At 34.7% G+C, this 26,174-nt stretch overlaps 1 protein-coding gene across 5 annotated transcripts in view; it reads left to right on the top strand.

Moving 5' to 3' along the window:
• BRIP1 (BRCA1 interacting protein C-terminal helicase 1) overlaps nucleotides 1–26,174 on the top strand; it is a 180,727-nt gene that overhangs the window by 65,286 nt on the left and 89,267 nt on the right. For all 5 annotated transcript variants that reach the window (XM_034640449.1, XM_034640448.1, XM_002924348.4 and 2 more), the window contains 5 exons: nucleotides 749–881; nucleotides 13,077–13,231; nucleotides 16,901–17,066; nucleotides 17,184–17,324; nucleotides 20,711–20,872. In XM_034640449.1, the coding sequence (XP_034496340.1) occupies nucleotides 749–881; nucleotides 13,077–13,231; nucleotides 16,901–17,066; nucleotides 17,184–17,324; nucleotides 20,711–20,872 (757 nt within the window). The remainder of the gene's footprint in view (nucleotides 1–748; nucleotides 882–13,076; nucleotides 13,232–16,900; nucleotides 17,067–17,183; nucleotides 17,325–20,710; nucleotides 20,873–26,174) is intronic.

Here is a 26,174-nt window from a genome sequence, read left to right as displayed (position 1 = left end):
TTTCTGCTTGGAGTTCTCTCTCTCTCTTTTTTTCCCTGATCCTTCCATGACTGGGTACTTTTTGCATTCAATTGTTAGAATAAATGTCACCTCAGGGAAAATTTCCTTGACATTCAAATTAAAATAGCAAGTAGATTATATTAAGCTAATTTATTTTCATTATATGAATTTACATTACCTGATATTTTCTTGTTTCAGGTGTTTCTAAGTTTATTTCTCCCTTTAGTAGAATGTAATTTCCATGAGAATAAAGATCTTGCCTATTTTACTTAATGCTGTATTTTCAGTACCCAGTACAGTGGCATAATATAGGCATTAAAGTACTTACTGAACGTAAAAATGTGTATGTATACATAAAAATGAATATATTTTCTAGTAACTCTTTTTTGTCTTAATATTAACACCTTAATTTCTTTATTAGATTGTTTTATATTTCCTTTATGCACATTTGGGATAAGCTCCTATACCTGGTTCTCAGTTGGAGAGATAAAGTAAAGCAATGTGAATCCAAAAAAAACACAACTGGGAAATCACATGCATGTTTCTCTTTTCTGCATAAAAGTTTACTTTTTAGTTATGTAAGTATTTACTATGCAATATGAAACACACATGCATTTTAAAGATGCCTGAATCCACATTTGTATCCTAAGAGCTTCAAGGAATATGATCAATGTATCACAGTTCTCTTTGTTTTGTTGAAATAGTGCATGTAAAGATGATACTGGTTGATGGAATTGTTTTATTTTAGTTGGTTAGAAGCAAACTCTGAACATCTTGTGGAAAGGGATTATGAATCATCCTGTAAAATATGGAGTGGAAGTGAAATGCTCTTAAATTTACACAAAATGGGCATCACCACTGCTACTTTTCCCATTTTGCAGGTAAGATTTTTTTTTCCACCTGTGACATTAATTTAGTGAATTAGAAATGGTTTTACAGTGAAAAAATTAATCCAGACATAAAAAGCTGCAATTTAATTGTTTTAAAATCTTATTTTATTATCTAAGTTTGGTAATCTTTAATGGTGTAAATTATGGATTAAAAAAGTAGCATTATTTAGTTTGAAAGAAATAGGGCTTAAAGGAATGAATTGCTTTGTTCAAATCTTAAAGAAGTCAATATTTTTAAGTTGTAAAATTATTTTGTCAGTTATAAAATTAAAATTTGGAAGATAAAAAGATAAATTCATTTTTTGTTCTCCTTAACTTAGAGGTTATAAACCTGGGTGAATACAAATCATGAGTGGGCTGGAGGTTACTGTGAACTTCATGAAATTGTTTGTAAAATTTTATGAGCATGTACCTTTGTACCTTTTTCTGGATAGAGGCTTTATGACTTATATCGTGAAAGCTTCTTTTTTTCTTCCAGATGAGAATGTTTTTCTTTTCTTCTTATTTATTTAAATTCAGTTAGCCAACATATAGTTATTATTATTATCATTAATTTCAGATGTAGTGTTCAATGATTCATCAGTTGCATATAACACCCAGTGCTCATTACATCACGTGCCCTCCTTAATGCCCATCGCCCAGTTACCCCATCCCCCTACCCACCTCCCCTTTTGCAACTCTCATTTTGTTTCCCATAGTCAAGAGTCTCTCATGGTTTGTCTCCCTCTCTGATTTCTTCCCATTCAGTTTTCCCTCCCTTCCCCTATGATCCTCTTTGCTATTTCTTATATTCCACATATGAGTGAAACCATATGATAATTGTCTTTTTCTGATTGACTTATTTCACTTAGCATAATACTCTCCAGTTCCACCCATGTCAATGTAAATGGTAGGTATTCATTCTTTTTGATGGCTGAGTAATATTCCATTGTATATATAAACCACATCTTCTTTATCCATTCGTCTTTTGAAGGACATCTTGGCTCTTTCCACAGTTTGGCTATTGTGGACATTGCTGCTATGAACACTGGGGCAGGTGCCCCTTCGTTTCACTACATCTGTATCTTTGGGGTAAATACCCAGTAGTGTAATTGTTGGGTTGTAGGGTAGGTCTATATTTAACTTCTTGTGGAACCTCCATACTGTTTTCCAGAGTGGCTGTACCAGCTTGGATTCTCACCAACAGTGTAAGAATGGTTCCTCTTTCTCCACATCCTCGCCAACATTTGTTGTTTCTGGTCTTGTTAATTTTAGCCATTCTAACTGGTGTAAGTGGTTTCTCATTATGGCTTTGATTTGTATTTCCCTGATGATGTGATGTGGAGCATTTTTTCATGTGTCTGTTGGCCATTTGTACTTCTTCTTTGAAGAAATGTCTGTTTGTATCTTTTGCCCATTTCTTGACTGGATTATTTGGGTTTTTTTGGGTGTTGAGTTTGGTAAGTTCTTTATAGATCTTGGATACCAGCCCTTTCTCTGATATGTCATTTGCAAATATCTTCTCCCATTCTGTAGGTTGCCTTTTAGTTTTGTTGACTGTTTCCCTTGCTGTGCAGAAGATTTTTATCTTGATGAGATTGCATTAGTTCATTTTTTATTTTGTTTCCCTTGCCTTTAGAGACGTGTCTTGCAAGAAGTTGGTGTAGCCGAGGTCAAAGAGGTTGCTGCCTGTGTTCTCTTGGATTTAATGGCTTCCTGTCTCACATTTAGGTCTTTCATCCATTTTGAGTTTATCTTTGTGTATGGTGTAAGAGAATGGTCCAGTTTCATTGTTCTGCATGTGGCTGTCCAATTTTCCCAGCACCATTTATTGAAGAGACTGTCTTTTTTCCATTGGATATTCTTTCCTGCTTGTCGAAGATTAGTTGACCATACAGTTGAGGGTCCATTTCTGGGTTCTCTATTCTGTTCCATTGATCTATGTGTCTGTTTTGTGCCAGTACCATGTCTTGATGATCACAACTTTGTAATATAGCTTGAAATCAGGCATTGTGATGCCCCCAACTTTGGTTTTCTTTTTCAACATTCCCCTGGTTATTTGGGGCCTTTTCTGGTTCCATACAAATTTTAGGATTGTTTGTTCTAGCTCTGTGAAAAATGTCGATGGTATTTTGATAGGGATTGCATTGAATGTGTAGATTGCTCTGTGTAGCATAGACATTTTAATATTTATTCTTCCAATCCACGAGCATGGAACGTTTTTCCATCTCTTTGTGTCTTCCTCAATTTCTTTCGTAAGTGTTCTGTAGTTTTTAGAGTACAGATCCTTTACCTCTTTGGTTAGGTTTATTCCTAGGTATCTTACAGTTTTTGGTGCAATTGTAAATGGGATCGATTCCTTAATTTCTCTTTCTTCAGTCACATTGTTAGTGTATATACAAAATGCAATTGATTTCTGTGCATTGATTTTGTATCCTGCCACATTGCTGAATTGCTGTATGAGTTCTAGCAATTTTGGGGTGGAATCTTTTGTGTTGTCCACATAAAATACGTTATCTGCGAAGAGTGAGAGTTTGACTTCTTTGCCAATTTGAATGCCTTTTATTTCTTTTTGTTGTCTGCTGCTGCTAGGACTTCTAGTACTATGAAAATAGTGGTGAGAGTGGGCATCCTTGTCATGTTCCTGATCTTAAGGGAAAAGCTCTCAGCATTTCCCCATTGAGAATGATATTCACGTTGATTTCCAAATGTTGAACCACCCTTGCAGCCCAGGAATAAATCCACTTGGTCATCGTGAATAATCCTTTTAATGTTCTGTTGGATCCTATTGGCTAGTATCTTGGTGAGTATTTGGCATCCATATTTATCAGGGATATTGGTCTGTAATTCTCCTTTCTGATGGGGTCTTTGTCTGCTCTTGGGATCAAGGTAATGCTAGCCTCATAGAACGAGTTTGGAAGTTTTCCTTCCGTTTCTATTTTTTGAAACAGCTTCAGTAGACTAGGTATTATTTCTTTTTTAAATGTTTGGTAGAATTCCCCTGGGGAGCCATCTGGCCCTGGACTCTTGTTTTTTGGGAGGTTTTGATTACTGCTTCAGTTACCTTGTTGGTTATCGGTCTGTTCAGATTTTCTGCTTCTTCCTGTTTCAGTTTTGGTAGTTTATAAGTTTCCAGGAAAGCATCTATTTTCTTCCAGATTCCCTAATTTGTTGGCATATATTTGCTCATAATATGTTCTTAAAATTTTCTATATTTCCTTGTGTTCGTTGTGATCTCTCCCCTTTCACTAATGATTTTATTAATTTGGGTCTTTCTCTTTTCTTTTGAATAAGTCTGACTAGTGGTTTATCGATCTTATTAATTCTTTCAGAGAACCAGCTTCTTGTTTCGTTGATCTGTTCTGTTCTTCTGGTTTTTATTTCCTTGATTTCTGCTCCAATCTTTATTATTTCTCTTCTCCTGCTGAGTTTAGGCTTTTTTTGTTGTTTTTTCTCCAGCTCCTTTAGGTGTAAGGTTAGCTTGTGTATTTGAGTTTTTTCTAATTCTTTAAGAGAGGCTTGTATTGCAATGTACTTCCCTCTTAGGACCGCCTTTGCTGTATCCCAAAGGTTTTGAACAGATGTGTTTTCCTTCTCATTAGTTTCCATGAATTTTTAAAATTCTTCTTTAATTTCCTGTTTGACCCATTCATTCTTTGGTAGGATGCTCTTTAACCTCCAACTGTTTGAGTTCCTTCCAAATTTCCTCTTATGATTGAGTTCAAGTTTCAAAGCATTGTGGTCTGAAAATATGCAGGGGATAATCTTAATCTTTTGGTATCAGTTGAGACCTGATTTATGACCCAGTACGTGATCTATTCTGGAGAAAGTGCCATGTGCACTTGAGAAGAATGAGTAGTCTGTTGTTTTAGGATGGAATGTTCTGTATATATCTACGAAGTCCATCTGGTCCAGTGTGTCATTTAAAAGCCCTTGTTTCTTTGTTGATCTTCTGCTTAGATGATCTGTCCATTGCTGTGAGTGTGCTGAGGTCCCTACTATTAATATATTATTACCAATGTGTTTCTTTACTTTGTTTATTAATTGGTTTATATACTTGACTGCTCGCATGTTGGGGGCATAAATATTTACAACTGTTAGATCTTCTTGTTGGATAGACCCTTTAAGTATGATATAGTGTCCTTCTTCATCTCTTACTACAGTCTTTCATTTAAAATCTAATTTGTCTGATAAAAGGATTGCTACTCCAGCTTTCTTTTGAGGTCCATTAGCATGGTAAATTGTTCTCCACTCCCTCTCTTTGAGTCTAGAGGTGTCTTTAGGTCTAAAATGGGTCTCTCGTTGACAGCATATGGATGGGTCTTGCTTTTTTATTCAGTCTGATACCCTGTGTCTTTTGATTTTGGGAGGGGTCCTCTCTGCCTCTTGGACATGAATGCTTGTTTCCCCAGATTAGGGAAGTTCTCAGCTATGATTTGCTCAAATATACCTTCTGAATATACCTTCTGGCACTCTCTCTCTCTCTTCTCCCTCAGGCACCCCAATAATTCTGACATTGGTATGTTTCATTGCATCATTAATTTCTTGAAGCCTTTGTTTATGGACTATTAGTTGTTTTTCTCTTTTTTTTCCAACTTCTTCCTTTTCATCAGCCTGGCTTCTAGGTCACGTACTCTCTCTTCTTCCTCATTCACTGTAGCTGTTAGTGCATCCAATTTAGACTGCATCTCGGTTATAGTATTTTTACATTTGATCTGATTAGATCTCATTTCTGCACTAAGAGATTCTCTACTGTCTTTATGCTTTTTTCAAGCCCAGCTATTAACTTTATAATCGTTATCCTGAATTCTGTCTCTGACATCTTACTTATATCCATATGAATTAGATCTGTGGCAGAGAATATTACCTCTGGTTCTTTCTTTTGTTGTGAATTCCTCCTCCTAGTCATTTTGTCTGGAGAAGAATGGGTAAGCAAGTGAGCAGAATCAAAAATACCAACCATGACCCAAGCAAAATACACACCAGACAAAACCGAAGTGATTGGAAACCAAAACAGAAAAGCAAACAAGAGCAAAACAAAACAAAAAAGAAAAAGGAAAAACCAGGGGTGGGGGAAGAGAGACTATATATAATCTCACAGGGTGGACAAAGCAGGGTGATCCACTTGTTCCTGAGTGAATTTTGGTGTGTGTTAGAAGTCACTAAATCCCAAAATTGCAAAGGAAGCAAAACTTATATGTATACAAGATAAAATGGAATAGAGTGAAAAAAGGCCAAAAATGAAGCGTATATCTATAAAATGTAAAAAATAAAAGTTAAAAAGTGACTTAAAAACAAGGAGTCGGTAAAATAAGAAACTAGTTGAAATGGGAAAAAAAGAAAAAAAAAGAAATGGAAAATTTTAGACTGAAAGATAAACAAATCATGAGAAAAAACCTCAAGTTCTATATATTATTTTCCCCTAGTGCTGGAGTTCTACAGTTTTTTGGGATCCGTAAACTAGTTGTGCACCTGTTCCTGCTGTTATCTTCTGGGGGAGGGACCTGCTGCGCTGCTTCTCAGGTATCTTTGCCTGGGCGGAGTTGCACTGCCCCTTGCCAAAGGGCTGGGCTTACTGTAAGCTGGTCCTCTGTGTGGTTTTTGTTCCCTGAGGCTTTCCGTGCCTCTTTAGAGAATCAGAATAAAAATGGCTGTGCCCTCATCTCCAGCCCGAGAGCCAAAAGATCGTGGTTCCCCCTCTTCAATAAACCCTCTGGGACAAACAGTCTTCATTTTTGTGTGTGCCAAACTCCACAGACTCCTGTGGTGCATGCCCACAGCAGTCCTCCCAGGGGTAGTCTGAGGGACCTGCGTTACTGCCCTTTGTGTGCCCTGGGGCTGAGAGCAGTTGTGGGCTGCCCTGAGAGCTGTTGCCCCATCATGGGCACCTGTTTCGCCCCTCCCAGGGGTGTCAGATGGTCCCTGCGTTCCATTCTTTCTCAGGGTGCTCGGGCGGAGAGTGGTCACTCGATCGGCCCGGCTCGCAGTTTTTGGTGACCCAAGCTGAGAGTTCCTTCCTGGGCTTGCTGACTGTAACCGGTTTCCCCACTCTACTGCTTGGGCACTCTACTGGCTCAGGCTCCCCCACTAGTTCTGTGGCTCCTGGGATCCTGAGACCACACTGACCCACCTGCAATTCTGCCCTTTTCATCCCCTAAGCCCCTTTCAGACAGGAATGTCTCTCTCTGGAGCAGATTTCTAAGGGTTCCAATTTTGCCCTCTGGGGCTATATTACTTTCCGGTAGCGGGCTTATTGAGGCCCTCTCCCCCCTCTGTTTATCTTCTGATAGCTCCCCTCAGATTCATGTCTCTGCACTTCCTACCTTGCAAAAAGCAGTTGCTTTTCTACTTGTAGGGTTCTAGATATATTTTCTTACATCCCAGGCTGAATTCATGGGTGTTCAGAATGGTTTGATAGTTATCCAGCTAAATTCAAGGGACCAGATGAAATGAGGTCCCCTACTCTTCCACCATCTTGCCTCGTCCTATCCTCTTTTCTTCTTTGTTCTTAATTACTTATTTACATTAATAGACTTTGCTTTTAAGTGTGGTTCTTTTAGGTTTGCAGAAAAATTTGAGCAGAAAGTACAGAATTCTCATATACCTTCAACCCCAGCCACACAGACACACAGACACACACACACACACACACACACACACACACTACAGTTTCTCCTGTTAATAACATTTTACAATAATGTAGTACCTTTGTTGCATTTGATACAATATTGTTACATTATTGTTAACTGAAGTCCGTAGTTCACATTAAGGTTCATTCTCTGTTTTGTACAGTTCTGTGAGTTTTGATAAAAACAAAGTCAGTATCTACCATTACAGTGTCATACAAGATATTTTCACTACCTTAAAAATCTTCTGTGCCACACTTACTGATTCATCCCTTCACCATAACTCATTTCCCCGCTAAACCTTTGGCAACCAGTAATTTTTTTTTTCTGACTCCATAGTTTTGCCTTTTCCAAAAATACCATTTAGTTGGAATCATACTAAACTTCCCTCATGTCTTTTTATAGCTTGATGGCTCATTTCTTTTAATTGCTAAACAATATTCATTGTGTGTATGCACACCATTTTTATCCATTCACCTACTGTAGAACATACTGGTGGCTTCCAAGTTTGGGCAATTCTGAATAAAGCTGTTATAAACATTTGTGTGCATATTTTTGTGTGGATGTGCTTTCTTCTCATTTGAGTAAATACTTAGTACAATTACTGTATTGTATGGTAAGACTCTTTTTAGCTGTTCAAGAAACTGCTGTCTTCCAAAGTGGCTGTGCTATTTTATATTCCCATCATCAGTGAATATGGGTTCCTGTTATTATACGTCCTTGCCAACGTTTGGAATTGTCAGAGTTTTGAATACTAGCCATTATAATATATATATGTATATATATATGTATATATATGTGTGTATATATATATATATATATATAGTAGTACCTTATTATTGTTTTAATATACAATTCCCTAATGACATTTAATGTGGAACATGTTTTCACATGTTCTTTTGCCATCTATATATCTTATTTGGTGAGATGGCTCTTCAAATCTTTTGCCTGCTTTTCTTTTGGGTTCTTTGTCTTCCAGTTGTTGAGTTTTAAGTGTTCTCTGTATATTTGGTATACAAGTCCTTCATCAGATATGTGTTTACACATATATTCTTCCAGTCTGTGGCTTGTCTTTTCATTCTGTTAACAGTATCTTTTATGGAACATAAGTTTTAAGTTTTAATAAAGTTCAGCTTTACCAGTTTTTTCTTTGATGGATCATGGTTTATGTATTGTGTCTAAAAACTCACTATCAAACCTGAAGTCGCTTAGATTTTCTTCTGTCTTTTCTCCTAAAAATTTTAGAGTTTTCATTTTACACTTAGGTCTGTGATCCATTTTTAGTTAATTTTTGTGAAGGATTGAAGATCTGCATTTAGATTCATTTCTTTGCATGTAGATGTCCAATTATTCTATCACCATTTGTTGAAAAGACCACCCTTTTCCATTGGATTGTCTTTGCTCCTTTGTTAAAGATCAGTTGACTATATCCTTGTGGGTCCATTTTTAGGCTCTTTATTCTTTTCTGTTGATTGATTTGTCTGTTCTTTTACTAATACCACACTGTCTTGATTACTGTAGATTTCTAGTAAGTCTTGAAGTCAGGTAGTATCAGTTCTCTGACTTTCTTCAGTATTGTGTTAGTTATTTTGGTTTGTTTCTTTCCAAATAAACTTTAGACTGAGTTTGTCAATATCCACAAAGTAACTTTCTGGAATTTTGATTGAGATTGCATTAAATCTATAGATCAAACTAGGAAGAACTAACAACTGGACAATATTGAGTCTCGCTATCTATGAACAGAGAGTATTTCTCCATTTGTTCGGATCTTAGATTGCTTTTATCAGAGTTTTTTAATTTTCCTCATATGAACTTAAAGAGGTTTTTGAACCAAAACAGATAGGAACTATGGGTACCATGATTACCATTAGCATTCTGGGCATATGAGTATTGAAAATGTATTTTAATCAGACTATACTTATAATTTTTGCCCTGCATTTTAAAAATGCAATGTGGTATTATAAGTATTGTCCATATTATGACATCTTTCCTTGATTTTTTGCATAAACTTTGCATTTTAAAGGTTCATATGGGGCGCCTGGGTGGCTCAGTTGTTAAGCGTCTGCCTTCGGTTCAGGACATGATCCTGGCGTTATGGGATCGAGCCCCACATCAGGCTCCTCCACTGGGAGCCTGCTTCTTCCTCTCCCATTCCCCCTGCTTGTGTTCCCTCTCTCTCTGGCTGTCTCTCTCTCTGTCGAATAAATAAATAAAATCTTTAAAAAAAAATAAAAGTTCATATCATTAGTAAAATGGATAAATAAATTGTGAGGTATTCATATAGTAGAATACTAGACAGCAGTGTAAAAAATGAACCACTGTTCATATAAATGAATCTTACAGACATAATGTTGAGTAAAAGAAACCAGACACAGAAGAGTATAAACTGTATGATTTCATTTTTATGAAATTTAAGAAGGGATTAACATCATTATGCTAGTAGAATTCAAGTTACTATTGTGCAGAGGTAAGGGGCAGTTTGGCTTGAGAAAGGGCAAAAGGGAACCATTTGGGACTCAAGGAATGTTTTATGTCCTGAGTGAGTGTTAGTTACATGGGTGTGTATATGTGTGTGTATTTGTGTTTAGTGAGCTGTATGCCTAAGACTAGTGCATTATATATATTATAATTTAATAAAAGTATACAAATAAATATATGTCAAAGGAAAAAAACTTGGAAAATACAAAAGTCACAAAGGAAAAAGAAAACTCATAGACTTAAAGATGATCATTAACTTTTGGATTTATATCCATCTATCTTATTTTATGCATATGTTTACTTGACATAAATAGATTGCTGATATGATGCATGTTTCTTTGTAGCCTCTTTTCATTTAATGGTATATTTTGAGTACTGGGTTTTTTTTTTTTAAGATTTATTAATTTCAGAGAGAGAGAGAGCCAGAGCACATGTGCGAGCGGTGGGGAGGGACAGAGGGAGAGGGACAGAATTTCAAGCAGACTCCCCACTGATCATGGAACCTGTTGGGGGCTTGATCTCAGGACCCTGAGATCATGACCCAAGCTGAAATCAAGAGTGTGATGCTTAACTGACTGAGCACTATTTTAATAAAGATTCTTTCACGTGATTTTTATTTTTTTAAATTATTCATTAGAGAGAGAGAATGGGGGTCAGGGCAGGGAGGAAGAGCAGAGGGAGAAAGAATCTTAAACAGATTCTGCACTAAGCATGGAGCCCACGTGGGACTCCCACCTCATGGCCCTAAGATCATGACCTGAGCTGAAACAAAGAGTTGGAGGCTTAACCAGCTGAGCCACCCAGGTACCCCTTTCACATGATTTTTCATTGCAGTGTAGCATTTTTATGAGTGCATGTATTCTAAATTACTTGATTAAACTGGCAATTGAATTGAATTGTTGGCAGCTTTCCCAGAATAAGAAACAATTTTGTTATGAACATATTTGGGAAAATATATCTTTTTATATGTTGCTATTTCCTTCATATATATTCTAAATACTAATTCTTTGTTGCTTACTTGTGTCTATCGTTTTTTATGGGGTATTTTTCTAAAAGTTTTTTTTTTTTTAGTGCTTTCAAATTTATCAGTTTTTTCTTCATGAATTGTATTTGAGTTTGAGTTTAAGCAGTCTTTCCTTATCTTGTGCTACATTTTCTAAAAGTGTTATTTTTTTCTTAATAAAATCAGCCAAAGATTCATTTTTGTTTATATTGTGAGGTTGGGAATTCATTTTATTTCCTGTATGGATAATTTTCTCAACATCATTCACTAAATAGTTCAGCCATTTCTTTCTTATTTGCAATGACACTTCTGCCACATATCTGATTTTTGTTTTTTGTGAATTTCTGGACTTTGTTCTGTGATCTACACTCATATTTGTTAAATACTCTAGCATTAAGAAAAATGCTGATATCTGGTAGGGCATATCTCCTCACTTTGTTCTTTTCCTTTGGGATGATCTTGGCCGAATTTTAGAATTAGCTTGTAAATTTCCATGAAAAATTCTGTTGGAACTTTGGTTGGAATTTCACTGAATTTAGAAAGAATAGATGTATTTATAATACGGGAGTTTTCCCATTCACAAACAAGATGTATAAAGTTCTTCATTTATTATGTCCTATATCTGTCAATAAAATTTTATTATTTTATTTTTAAAAGTCTTAGGGATTTTGGGTAGATTTATTCCTAAGTAAGTTAAAGTTCTTGTTTCTTTTTCAAATGGTGTATTTAAAAAATTGCATTTTCTAGTTGCTATTGCTCTATGAAAACGGTAGTGGATTTTTATTTATATATCTTGTAGCCAACCACTTAGCTGAACTATCTTATAGGCTTGTCTATGGATTCTTTAATTTTCTGTGTAATTATACTGTCTAGAAGAAATGACAGTTTTCTTTCTTTCCAACTCCATCACATTCTACTTAATTCTTTGTTGGCTTAAACTTCCAGTGCATTGTTTATCACAGTTAGTGAAACAGGCATCCTGGTCTTATTGCTACTTAAAAGAGACTATATTACTACAGTTGCATCATTTGGTAATATGTCTACTGTATTGTTTTAAAATTCTTTATTTTAATTTTTTTATTAACAGCTTGATTGAGATATAATTTACATGCCATAAAATTTAACGTTTTGAAGTATACAATTCAGTAATTTTTAGTATAGTCACAGAATTATGCAACTGTCACTGCTGTCTGATTTCAGATCATTAAAACTTACAAGCCACATAAAAACAAATGAGCCAGTTATTATATATTTTGTATTTAGCATGTATTGTTTCCTTGAGTCATTTAAAAATTTTTCTTGTCATACAGTCATATTATTCTCATCATTGGAATACTACCTGGAAGTAATTCAGACATTTAGGTGGCATATCAGCTCTTTAAAGCTCTTTGGAGAAACCATTTGGTACATTTTTATTTAGTCCTTTTTTACTGTTTTTTGTTTGTTTGTTTGTTTTTAAAAGTAAGCTCTATGCCCAACATAGGGCTTGAACTCACACCTTGAGATCAAAGGTTGCATATGCTACCAACTGAGCCAGGTAGGCATGCCCAGTTCAGTACTTTTGAAGGGCCCTGATTGCCTGAAGAAGTAATGAGCCTCCTAAATGTATAACTTACTGTTAAAGTGTCTTTGACTATGAAGAGAATTTGGGAATATATGGGAATTTATTTATTTTTTTAACAAGTGATAATTTATTAAAAAGGCTGATTTAAGCATAAACACTAGGAAAAAGTAAATGTTACAAAAGAAAGGAAATATAATTATAGTACATTATATATGGGTTAGCTATAACAATGTATATGTAATCACAATTTGTTAAAATAAATATTGACTTAATAAAAAATTATGATATAACTGTATTGTGAGAATAGGTAAGTAAAGTGTATGTTTGGTGGTATAAGAGACTTAAAGATGTACTTTTGTGTAGAGTGCTAATTGAGAGAATAATGTGGGAATTTAAAACATACTGTTAGCACTTGTATATTAATAATATTTGCCTAAAATTTCAATGTGTATTTCATTTGGGTTTTATAGTTTTAAGAAGTTTGTTTTTCTCTTCCCATTTCCTGCAATGTACTTAATAATGGTAATTTCTTATAGGGACATTTTTCTGCTGTCCTTCAAAAAGAAGAAAAAGTCTTACCAATTCATGGTAAAGAGGAGTCAAGAATAGTACCGATTATTAGTGCTTCAACTCAAATAATGCTCAAAGGACTTTTTATGGTGTTTGACTATCTTTTTAGGCAAAATAGCAGGTTAGTAAATATATATGATTTGTATTTTCCCTCTTAAAAATATCAGTTTTATTGAGTGCTAGCATGTGTTTAAGTTGCATGAGTACTTAGTTTCATTGTAAAGAAGTGGTATAAATATTGTTCTAACTTGTTGGTACAGACTTCGATGAATTAAAATTAGTCTTTATTAATGAAAATGAGTATTGAAATAAAAAAGTAGATATATTTTAGATACATTTTATTTGTTAATGCAGTATTAAATTTATAATTGTATATGACTGAACTTAAACACTTAGGTTTTAAGGATAGTTTTAAATGTTTCTTCCAGTGTCAGAAAGTCTTATTGCTCAAAGCCTCTATTTAGTGAAACAATGAAAATGAAAAACAGTTAATTCCCCTCACTCAATCCCTTATTAAATTATAGTACTATCTGGTTCCAGTTTTTTTAGGGTAAAATATACATAACATAAAATTTACTTTTTTAGCCATTTTATTTTTTTAATAATAATATTTTATTATGTTATGTTAGTCACCATGCAGTATATCCTTAGTTTTTGATGTAGTGTTCCCTGATTCATTATTTGCGTATAACACCCAGTGCTCCATGCAATATGTGCCCTCCTTAATACCCATCACTGGGCTATCCCAATCCCCCATCCCCCTCCCCTCTGAAGCCCTCAGTTTGTTTCCCAGAGGCCATAGTCTCTCATGGTTCAATCCCTCTTCTGTTTACCCCCCCTTCATTCTTCCCTTCCTTCTCCTACCGATCTTCCTGCTATTTCTTATGTTCCATAAATGAGTGAAGCCATATGATCATTGTCTTTCTCTGCTTGACTTATTTCACTTAGCATAATCTCCTCCAGTCCCATCCATGTTGCTGCAAATGTTGGGTGATCGTTCTTTCTGATGGCTGAGTAATATTCCATTGTATATATGGACCACATCTTAATCCAGTCATCTGTTAAAGGGCATCTTGGCTCCTTCCACAATTTAGCTATTGTGGACAATGCTGCTATGAACATTGGGGTGCATATGGCTCTTCTCTTCACTACGTCTGTATCTTTGGGGTAAATACCCAGTAGTGCAATTGCTGAGTCATAGTGTAGCTCTATTTTTAACTTAAGGGACCTCCACACTGTTTTCCAAAGTGGCTGTACCAACTTGCATTCCCACCAACAGTGTAAGAGGGATCCCCTTTCTCCACATCCTCTCCAACATTTGTTGTTTCTTGTCTTGTCTATTTTAACCATTTTAAGTGTACATTTTAGTAGCATTAAGTATATTCACACGGTTGTGCAACCATCACTACTATCCATTCCCAGAACTTTTTCAGCAACTCTATACCCATAAAACAATATTTCCCATTTCCCTCTTCCCACAACTTCTGGTAACCTTTCTTCTTTCATCTCCATGAATTTGCTCCTTTTAGGTGTCTCCTATAGAGTGGAATCATATAATATTTGTTCTTTTGCATCTGGCTTATTTTGCTTAGTATAATGTTTTCAAGGTTCATCCATGTTGTAACATATATCAGAATGCCATTCCTTTCTATGGCTGAATATTATCAGATTCCATTGTATGTATATATCATAGTTTGTTTATCCCTTGTTATGTTGATGGACATATGGATTATTTTCACCTTTTTTCTATTGTGAATAATGCTACAGTGAACATTGATGTACGAGTATCTGTTTGAGTCCCTGCTTTTAGTTCTTCCAGGTAAATAAATACCTAGCTGTGGAATTTCAGGATCATATGGTAATTCTGTATTTAACTTTTTGAGGAATCAACGTACTATTTTCCATAGCAATTGCACATTTTAAAGTCCCATAGTTATGCACAACATTTCTAGTTGCTCAACATCCTTGCCAGTACTTGTTGTTTCTGGCTTTTGGGATAATAGCCATCCTAATGGATATAAAGTGGTATCTGCTTATAGTTTTGATGTACGCCACCCTCCACTAATGGCTAGTGATGTTGAGCATCTTTTCATGTTCTTATTGTCCATTTGCATGTCTTCATTGTAGTAATGTCTATTCATGTCCTATGCCCATTTTGAATTGGGTTTTTGTTGTTGTTGTTGAGTTGTAAAAGTTACCTGTATATTCTACATATTAATCCCATTTCAGATATATGTTTTATACATATATTCCATTCTGTGGGTTATCTTCTCACTCTCTGATAGTGCCCTTGGATGCACAAAAGTTCTTTTAATTTTGATGAAGTCCAGGTTATTTTTTCTTTTGTTGCTTGTGCATTTTGGTATATACAAGAAATATGGCCAAATCTGGCATCATTAAGATTTTCCCCTATATTTTCTTCTTCTTTTTTTTTTAAGATTTTATTTATTTATTTGACAATGAGAGAACACAAGCAGGGGGAGCAGCAGAGGGAGAGGGAGTAGCAGGCTCCCTACTGAGCAGGGAGCCTGACCCGGGGCTTGATCCCAGGACTCTGGGATCATGACCTGAGCCGAAGGCAGATGCTTAACCAACTGAGCCACTCAGGCGCCTCTCCTCTGTGTTTTCTTCTGTTTTGTAGTTGTTAGCTCCTAGTACTTTTATAAAATTCTCTCCAAGGATTGTAGGGTTCCTAACTTGAACTTTGAGATCTGATCTCTCTAGAGGTGAAATTAACAGTCAATATTATTGTAAGGACAGGATAGAGAATACCAGATTTTATTCCGTTTAAGCTGAAGTGTGCATAACCTCTTTTTGTGTGTGTGTGTATAGCCTCTTATGGAAAAAAATTACAAGTTGGATGGGATCACAGAGATCAATACCTTCATTAAAAGTTAATGAAGACTGAAACTCATATTTTAAAGGAACTTAAAATTCATAACTAGTTTCCGAAACTTTTAAAACTTTCAGTAAAAATTCTTTCCATTTTCTCATATAAGAAAGTATAATCCACTGTTTAGTTTCCTTAAGGATAACTCTTTTTTTTAATAATAATTTTTTTATTATATTATGTTAGTCACCATACAGTACATCCCTAGTTTTTGATGTAAAGTTCCATGATTCTACTTGCGTATAACACCCAGTGCACCATGCAATACGTGCCCTCCTTAATACCCATCACCAGCCTATCTCATTCCCCCACCCCCCTCCCCTCTGAAGTCTTCAGTTTGTTTCTCATAGTCCATAGTCTGTCATGGTTCATTCCCCCTTCTGTTTACCACCCCCTTTCTTCTTCCCTTTCTTCTCCTACCGATCTTCCCTACTTCTTATGTTCCATAAATGAGTGAAACCATATGATAATTGTCTTTCTCTGCTTGACTTATTTCGCTTAGCATTATATAACTCATCTATTTCGTGACTGATAATGTAACACAGAGTGCGAAGAACTCTAGACTAGGAGTTAGGAGACCTGGATTTTAATTCTGGCTTTGCCATGATTTATATATTGTTCGAACATTGGGATGGGAAATGGTGAGGGATGGATGTTTAGACAATATCTAACCTCTGTAAGAGGAAGTTGATTATAAGATTTAATGGCTCATTTTCTATCAAAATTACTGAATTTAATTAGTGGTTGGGGTTGTTGGTGGGGAAGATGTTATCTTTGAGTGGGAAGATACCAGGACTCTCGATTTAGTTTTGATTTAATCAGTTTTTGTATTGTATGTAGCTGGGACATTATGTATTTCATAAGGCTTTGCCATTTAATTACCATTTTATTTTCATCCAGATTTGCAGATGATTATAAAGTTGCTATTCAACAGACTTATTCTTGGATAAATCAGATTGATACTTCAGATAAAAATGGATTCTTTGCTCTTGCAAAAAATAAGAAACGTTCAAGACAGAAAACTGCAGTTCATGTGTTAAACTTTTGGTGCTTAAATCCAGCTGTGGTAAGCCTATCATGTTGTAAATGAAAATTCTGTCATCTTGCTTAATACAAACGATTAAATAAATATGTTTTACTCTTGTAAAGATGATTTTATGTATCTAAAATTGTTTCCTTTTAGGCTTTTTCAGATATCAGTGGCAAAGTTTGGACGATTGTTTTGACATCTGGGACATTATCACCAATGAAATCCTTTTCATCAGAACTTGGTGTTACATTTACTATCCAACTGGAGGCTAATCATGTCATTAATAACTCACAGGTTAGTATGTTTTTTTGAAGGCTCTCAGTCTTTTTACCTCAATATAATTATATATAAGGAAAATTAGAAGGTACCTGAAATACTAACAGATCCTGATAGGAAATTCAACATTTTAGCTTTAGAATAAAAGAAAAATCTGTCAGCTGTTTGGTAGTGCCAACAAAAGGCAACACTGATAAATAGGATTCCTTCAGTTCAGTGAGTAAAAATATACACTTTAGATGCAAAGATTATATTGCAGGTTCTTCTTTGAAGTATGTTTTAGGTTTTTAAAAATGAGAATTAAAAACAAAACAAAAATTTAATGTGTTTACCATAGTTCCTATTGCAAAATTATTTGTTCGTGTGTTCCTGTTTTCCAACAGACAGTGGTATATCCTTAGTCTTCTTTTTATGTCCCCATTCTTCCAGTGCACCTAGATTAATACCGGGCATTAGTTAGCAATTGTTCAGCATATGTTTGAATATCTGAAACAAATTAAAAGTACTCTCATGAGTCCTATAACTTAAGATTTTAGGGGCGCCTGGGTGGCACAGCGGTTAAGCGTCTGCCTTCGGCTCAGGGCGTGATCCCGGCGTTGTGGGATCGAGCCCCACATCAGGCTCCTCTGCTATGAGCCTGCTTCTTCCTCTGCCACTCCCCCTGCTTGTGTTCCCTCTCTCGCTGGCTTTCTCTCTCTCTCTGTCGAATAAATAAATAAAATCTTTAAAAAATAAAAAAAATAAAAAAATAAAAAGATTTTAATGTGTTATATATAATAATACCACATAAATGTTATTTAATTTCCTAGGAACATTGAAATTATCGTTTCTCAATCTACCTTCTGCTTTATTTAATGAAGTAATTTAAAGTGGCTAGCTACATACTTAGCATCGCCTGTGCACCTAACACAATTCTAGTTCTTTATAAAGCTGTTGTTTTCTTGTTCTTTTCTTTTCTTTTTTTTAAGATTTCATTTATTTATTTGAAAGAGAGAGAGCACGAGTAGGGGAAGGGGCAGAGGGAGAGGGAGAGGGACAAGCTGACTCCCTGCTGAGCACAGAGCCTGATGCTGGGCTCAATTCCAGGACCCTGAGATCATGACCTGAGCTGCAGTCAGATGCTCGACTGACTGAGCCACCCAGGTGCCCCATAAAGCTGTTTTCAACCAAATTGTACGTGTAAGGACATTTTAGTTTACACAATTACTTGGGAGGAACTACTGATATTTAGTAGGTGGGTGCCTTGAATGTTAAGCTCTTATATAACTAAGAATTGTGCTTTCTATAGTGCCAGAGTGCTCCTGTTTAGAGACATTGCTATAAACAATAGTGAAGGAAAAATATATGTTCCACATTTTTAAAAAGTTTTTATTTAAATTCCGGTTAGTTAACATGCAGTGTAATATTAGTTTCAGGTGTACAGTTTAGTGATTCAGCACTTATATAGAATACCCGGTGCTCACCACAACAAGTGCACTCTATGTTCTATAGTTTTAAGTTGCCTTTTTTAGAGGTTCAAGTAAATATGGGAAGTTATTAATAAATTTAACATATATTTTCTCATAAGAATGTTGTTATAGGCTCTGTGTTCTCAATCTAGTACACAAAAGCCCATTTAACCTGTAATGTCAATGGATTATGATAGTAAAAATGCTAATTGTAATGTCAATGGATTATGATAGTAAAAATGCTAAATGTTGTTATAGGCTCTATGTTCTCAATCTAGTACACAAAAGCCCATTTAACCTGTAATGTCAATGGATTATGATAGTAAAAATGCTAATTGTTCAGTTGAATTCTATTATAATATTTCCTCCGAACTTTAAAAATGTATTTTTATTGTGAAGTGTTTTGTTATTTTTTAACATCTGTGAACTCTGTAGTAATGTTCTCCTTATCCCTACCTGATATTGTCGATTTGTATTTTCTGGTTTTATGGGGGTTTTTTTAATCAGTGTCAGTTTGAGTTTATCGCTTTTATTAATCTTTTTAAAGAGTAAACTCTGGCCTTTTTTGAGTTTTTCTATTATAAAAAAATATTTTTATTTTTATTTATTTATTTTTTTAGAGAGGAATGGGGGAGGAACAGAGGGAGAGGAAGAGAGAGAATGCCAAGCAGGCCCCATACCCAGTGTGGAGCCCTGTAGGGGGTTCACCTTGGGGATTCTTTCTCTCCTTCTCTCTCTGCCTTTCTGCCTCTCTCTCTCTCTCTCTCTCTCTCTCTCAAATAAATAAATAAATCATTGAAAAAAATACAAGTACATAATCCTACATAACCACAATACCATGATCATACTCAAGAAATGTAATATTGGTACAATAGTGTCAATATTTATATTTCTGCAGTTATTTCCAAATGTCTTTATACCTGTTTATTTTTATTCTTGATCCAAGGTCCAATCAAGTATTGCATATTATACTTGACTTTAATATCTCTAGTCTTTAAAACTGTTTTTTGACTTATTTTTTTGTCTTTGTTTATCTTTCATGACATTTTTATAGAATTCAAGCCAGCAGTTATCTTGAGGAATGTCTTATAATCTGGATTTTATATGATTGTTTCTTCTTGATAAGATTCAGGTTAAACAGTTTGGTAACATTACTGTATAGATGTTATTGTTACTTCCCATTGCCTCATGTCAGGAAACACTTAATATCAGTTTGTCTTATTACTAGTTAATCATTTAGTTAAAAGTTGGTTAAACTGGTGTCCATCAGATGTCATCTTGCAAAATGTACCTCAATCTCATACATCATTTGAAAATATAGGACTATTATTTTTTTCAACAATCTGAAGTCTTTATTGTCTTTAGATTACTAATAAAGTTTTTTCTTTCTCTTAGTCAAATTAAGTATGCTAAAGCTAGGTCTGTATTGAATGTAGAGCAATTGAAAATAATTAAAATTTGGTGGATCTGATATTTTAGGACTATAGATCTTTGACCATCAGTGAGTTTGCAAATTTGTTAAATATATTCATATTGAATATACTTAGCTCTTGTCATAGTTGAGTCTTAGAGGTTTATCTGCAGCAGATTGTACAGACCTTCATCTCTAAGAGTTTGGCATCATTTCTGATTTACTCATTTCATTTGTTCACATCCCACAAAATTTTGTTACATGTTTAGTTTTGCAAAGGTATTGAGGAAATAGATAAGTAAAACTTTTTGCTTTTATCGTAAGTGGTCGGTGGTCTGCTTAAAGTAAAATTTCTATAAATTATATATATGTATATATATAATTAATTAATAGTAATAGAAAAACACCAACAATTCAAAAATAAATTTCCTCTAAACTTGTTGCTTGATCTTCTTTTGACATACATATAATTAAAGCTCTCAACTAAATGCTAATTTGTCTGTGTAGGTTAGGCATGATTCTAATATGACATACTTATATTCTAGGTTTGGGTGGGCACCATTGGGTCAGGCCCTAAGGGTCGGAATCTCTGTGCTACCTTCCAGCACACAGAAACATTTGAGTTCCAGGATGAAGTGGGAGAACTTTTGTTATCTGTGTGTCAGACTGTGAGCCAAGGAATTTTGTGTTTCTTGCCATCTTACAAGGTAAGATAATATTCATTGTTTCTTTTGCCTTTAGAAAGTCATATGGGATTACCGTGATAAGCTTCCAGAGTTCAGAAGCAACAGAGGAATTCGTTTTCTAAACATCATATATAATTTTACTTATAAGATATTGATTGTTCAGTCACTGTTTTACTTGAAACTCTAAGAGATTAAAAGTCTTCAAGCAATGTTAGTTATATAAGGACTGTTTATGTGTACGTTATTTTTATTCTTAGGGATACCTTGATTTTTTTCATAGTTGAAGGAAAACATTCTTCACTTTCATAAATTATACTTTTGAATGTTTCATTAATCTGAATTTAAAGTCAGTCTTCCTTTGTTACTCGTCTTTTTTACTTCATGTATTTGGCTAGGTATTTTTTTTGCTTTTAAAGTCATTCTGATTTTTAATAATATTTTCTTGTGTAAAACTGAGTTATATAGTGTATCTAGGCCTAATGTTCAAAGCATTAAAACCACATATAATTCCTGACAATAAAATAATACATTATCAAAATCCAAGCTAAATTCCGATGTAGAGAAGTGGTATTCCCTTTTCTCATAGGAAATTATATATGTAGCATGAATAAGTAATATATTTGAATGGCAATACTGATAACTTTTGGCTCTCCTACCGTCTTTTTGTTTATATATATAATGCTATATCTGAATGTGTCCTCCAAAATTTCATATGTTGAAATCCTAACTCCTAAAGATGGTGATACTGGGAGTGGGGCCCTTGGGAGGTGCTTAAGTCCTGAGGTCAGAATTCTTATAATTAGGATTAATGTTTTAAAAGAGGACCTGAGAGAAACCTTGCCCCTTCCACCATGTGAGGACGTAGAGAAAAGGTGCCAACTATGAACCGGAAGAGGGCCCTCATCAAATGTGACTGCGCTGGTGCCTTGATCTTGGATTTTCCAGCCTCCAGGACTATACGTTATAAATTTCTTATGTTTAAAAGCTGTCCAACTTGAGATATTTTGTTATAGCAGCCCAAAGGGGACTAAGACACATACTTTGTTAGCCAAAGACAGTAAATTAGTCTTCCTGTAGATAAACTGAAGGAATTGCTTTCAGAAGAAATTTAATCAGATAGGTTGTTTTTTTTTTTAACAAGAACATCTGAAAATAAAATGGGCATAAACATCTTAAAAATTCTTAATAGAAAGCAGTATTTATCCCAGAGTGTGGGAAAAACCAAACAGCTATGTTAAGGAAAACTAATAATTAAGCTTGGAACTAAAGAAAAGTAAAATCTCAGTCAGAATCCCAGAAAGTGAGCCAGAAATGCCCAGTTGAGTAAATGAAAAATTTCATATTCTGCTAGGCTTCAAAGACGTGGTAAGAATGATTCTTTATATGCTAGGAAGCAGTTTGGTATTTTTTTTTGTTTCTATTTTTTGTGTATATAGAGGAAAACCAAATCTAATATAAAGTTTTTAAAATTGTCAATAATATAATTGCCATTGAAAAAGTTACAGTGAAGAAACAGACTGTTGAATAATGAACCATATCTTTTTTTTTTTTTTTTTTTTTTTTTTTTTTTTTTNAGATAGAGACAGCCAGCGAGAGAGGGAACACAAGCAGGGGGAGTAGGAGAGGAAGAAGCAGGCTCATAGCGGAGGAGCCTGATGTGGGGCTCGATCCCATAACGCCGGGATCACGCCCTGAGCCGAAGGCAGACGCTTAACCGCTGTGCCACCCAGGCGCCCCTGAACCATATCTTTTGGTACCAGTTTTCTCAAATAATAAAATTTTCATTAGCCAGTCTCAGCAGTTTAAAAATATATTCTAATTCTTAATATATTTGAGTGAAATATATCACTTGGTAGAAGAAAAGTAACTACTCTAAATATAAAAATAATGTTACCTCCTAAATTTAATTTTTGAAATAGATTTAGCACAGTAATAATTTTATACTTACTGAAATTGATGATTGATTATTGAGTGACTACAGAGACTAACATTTAAGTATACTTTTTAGCAGATTTATAAATTGGCATGACAAATGGATTATTTTTCTGCTTCTACCTTTTCAACTAAAAAGAGAATGGGAAGATACAGAAAATAAGCTTTCAAAAGTATTTTGTTTCGGTTTTAGTTTATTTCTTTTATAAGTAGTGGGATTGATAGTTTTCTGGGGGTTTTGCTTATTTCTTATTTTCTAATGTATTGTCTTTATACTGTATTTATCTTTTTTATTGATTTGTATGGACTTTTAATAGATCACGTGGATATTAATTCTCTATAAAACACATCAAAAAATTTCCCAGTTTTTCATTTTTGAATTATTATAATTTTTTAAGCTTTAAAAATTTAATTTGTTATGAAAGTAATTCTTTTACATAATTAAATAATAAAAAATGATTATAATGAAAAACAGCAGTCCCCTGCCTCTGTTCCCACTTTTCAGTTCTATACGTCAGAGGCTTCTCAAATCTTTGACCTATTCCTCTGATATTTGTTGTTATTTCTTTTTTAAAAATTGTGGTGAAACATGCATAACATTAAATGTATCATTTTAACCATTTTAAGTGTACAATTTAGTGCCATTAAATATGTTTGTAATTTATGCAACCATAAACACTGTCCGTTTCTACAACTTTTGCTAATCATCCCAAACGGGAATTCTCTGACTATAAAATAGTAGCTCCCCAGATCCTCTACCTGCAGCCCCTGGTAATCTCTATTCTACTTTATGTCTGTAAGAATTTGTCTATCCTAGGTACCTCATGTAAATGGAATCATACAATATTTGTCCTTTTGTATCTAGTTTATTTCTCTTAATATAATGTTTTCAGGTTTCATCCATGTTGTAGCATGTATCAGAATTTTATTTTTTATGGCTGAATAATACTCCATTTTATGTATGTACCACATTTTGTTTATCCATTCATCTGTCAATGGTCACTTGGGTTGTTTCCACGTTTTGGCTATTGTGAATAATGCTGCTATAAATATTGATATACAGATACCTGTTTGATCCCTTGCTTTCAATTCTTTAGGGTATATACCTAGAAATGGTATTGCTGTATCATATGGTAATTCTGTATAACTTTTTGAGGAACCAACATGCTGTTTTCCACAGCAACTGTACAATTTTAGATTTAAAAAACAGCATTGCATTAAGATTTCCATTTTTCCACATCCTTGCCAACATTCGTTATTTTCTGTGTTTTGGATAATAGCCATCCTAATGAGTGTGAAGTGATACCTCCTTGTAGTTTTGATTTGCATCTCCTTAATGATTAGTGATATTTTTTGTGTTTATATTCCATTCGTGTATCTTCTTTGGAGAAATGTCCATTCACGTCCTTTCCTCATATTTGAATCAGGTTTTTGTTGTTTTTATTGTAGAGTTGTAGGTGTTCTCTATATGTTCTCTATATTAATCCCTTATCAGATCTATGCTTTAGAAATATTATCTTCATTCTTTTTTTTTTTTAAGATTTTATTTATTTATTTGACATAGAGAGACAGTGAGAGAGGGAACACAAGCAAGGGGTGTGGGAGAGGGAGAAGCAGGCTTCCTGCCAAGCAGGGAACCCGATGTGGGGCTCAATCCCAGGACCCTGGCATCATGACCTGAGCCGAAGGCAGATGCATAACGGCTGAGCCACCCAGGTGCTCCCCCCCTTTTTTTAAAGTAAATACAACAAAATGTTTAATGAGCAAATTCGTCTTAGCAAATATGAAACTGCCACAGAGAAGAGAGGGACGGGGCCATGGGGCTGGGGCGCAGATCAGGGAGACCATAGAGGAGAGTCAGAGAGTCTTTTCACTCTGTTGATAGTATTCTTTGATGCATAAAAGTTTTAAATTGTGAAATTTTGATCAAGTTTGTCTATTTTTTCTTTTGTTATCTCAGCTTTTAGTGTCATAACCAAGAAATTATTGCTAAATCCAGTATCATGAAGATTTCCCCCTATATTTTCTCTAAGGGCTTAATAGTTTAGCTGTTATATTTAGATTTTTTAGCCATTTTGAGATTTTTTTTAAAGAAGATTTTATTTATTTATTTTAGAGAGTAAGAGAGTGTGGGGGAGGAGCAGACGGAGAGGGACAAGCAGACTCTGCACTGAGTGTGGAGCCAGACACAGGGCTTGCACGATCCTAAGATCACAAACTGACCTGAAACCAAGATCTGGACCAGTCAACTGAGTCACCCAGGCACCCTGAGATAATTTTTATATATAGTGTGAGGTATGGGTCCACTTCATTTTTTGTGTTTTGTTTGTTTGTTTGTTTTTGGGGTTGTTTTTTTTTTTTTTTTTGCATGTAGCTACCCAATTTTCCCAGCATCATTTGTTGAAAAGATTGTTTTATCTTCATTGAATGGGCTTGGTACCCTTGTTGAAAACCCATTAACCACGTATGCAAGGACTTATGTGTGGACTTCCTATTCTGTTTCCTTGGTCTATAAATCTATCCTTATGCCATTACTCTTTCAATTACTCTAACTTTGCAGTAAGTTTTAAAATCAGGAAGTATAGATCCTCTAATTTTGTTCTTTTTCAAGATTGTTTTGGCTATTTGGAGTTCCTGAGGATTCCTAATGCATTTTAGGATGGATTTTTTTTTTCTTTTTCTGCAAAAGAATGCTGTGGGGATTTTGATAGGGATTGCATTGAATCTGTATTTTGTTTTGGTAGTATTACTAATAATATTAATTCTTCCAATCCATGAACATGGGATGTCTTTCCATTTATTTATATCTTCTTTACTGTTTTCAGCAAAGTTTAGTAGTTTCAGGATTCAACTCTTTAAACTTCTTGGTTAAATTTATTTCTAAGTATTTTTTTTATGCTGTTGCAAATGGATTGTTTTCTTAACTTCCTTTTCCAGTTGTTCACTGCTCCTGTATGGAAAGGGAACTGATTTTTCTGTGTTGGTTTTGTATCCTGCAACTTTTCTGTATTTATTTGCTTTATATTTGGTGGGGGTGGGGATGGGAAATCTTTCGTTTTCTATTTATAAGATCATATCATCTGCAAACAGAGATCATTTTAGTTCTTCCTTTCCAATTTGGATGTCTTTTATTTCCTCTCCTTGTCGGATTATTCTGGCTAGAATAGAAGTGGTACAAACTGGCATCCCTGACTTGTTCCATTGAGTGTGATGTTAGTTGTGGGTTTTACATATATTGCTTTATAATGTTAAAGAAGTTTCCTTCTATTCCTAGTTTATTGACTGTTTTTTGTCATTGATGCTTTTTCTGTATCAATTGAGAATAATCATGTGTTTTTGGTCCTTCATTCTATTAATGCTGTGTGTTGCGTTGATTTTCATATGTTGAACC

This window comes from Ailuropoda melanoleuca, chromosome 13 (assembly GCF_002007445.2).
Source record: "Ailuropoda melanoleuca isolate Jingjing chromosome 13, ASM200744v2, whole genome shotgun sequence".
NCBI classification, from domain to species: domain Eukaryota; kingdom Metazoa; phylum Chordata; class Mammalia; order Carnivora; family Ursidae; genus Ailuropoda; species Ailuropoda melanoleuca.
Note: the sequence above shows the minus strand (reverse complement) of the source record. Positions and strands in the feature narration are given on the sequence as shown.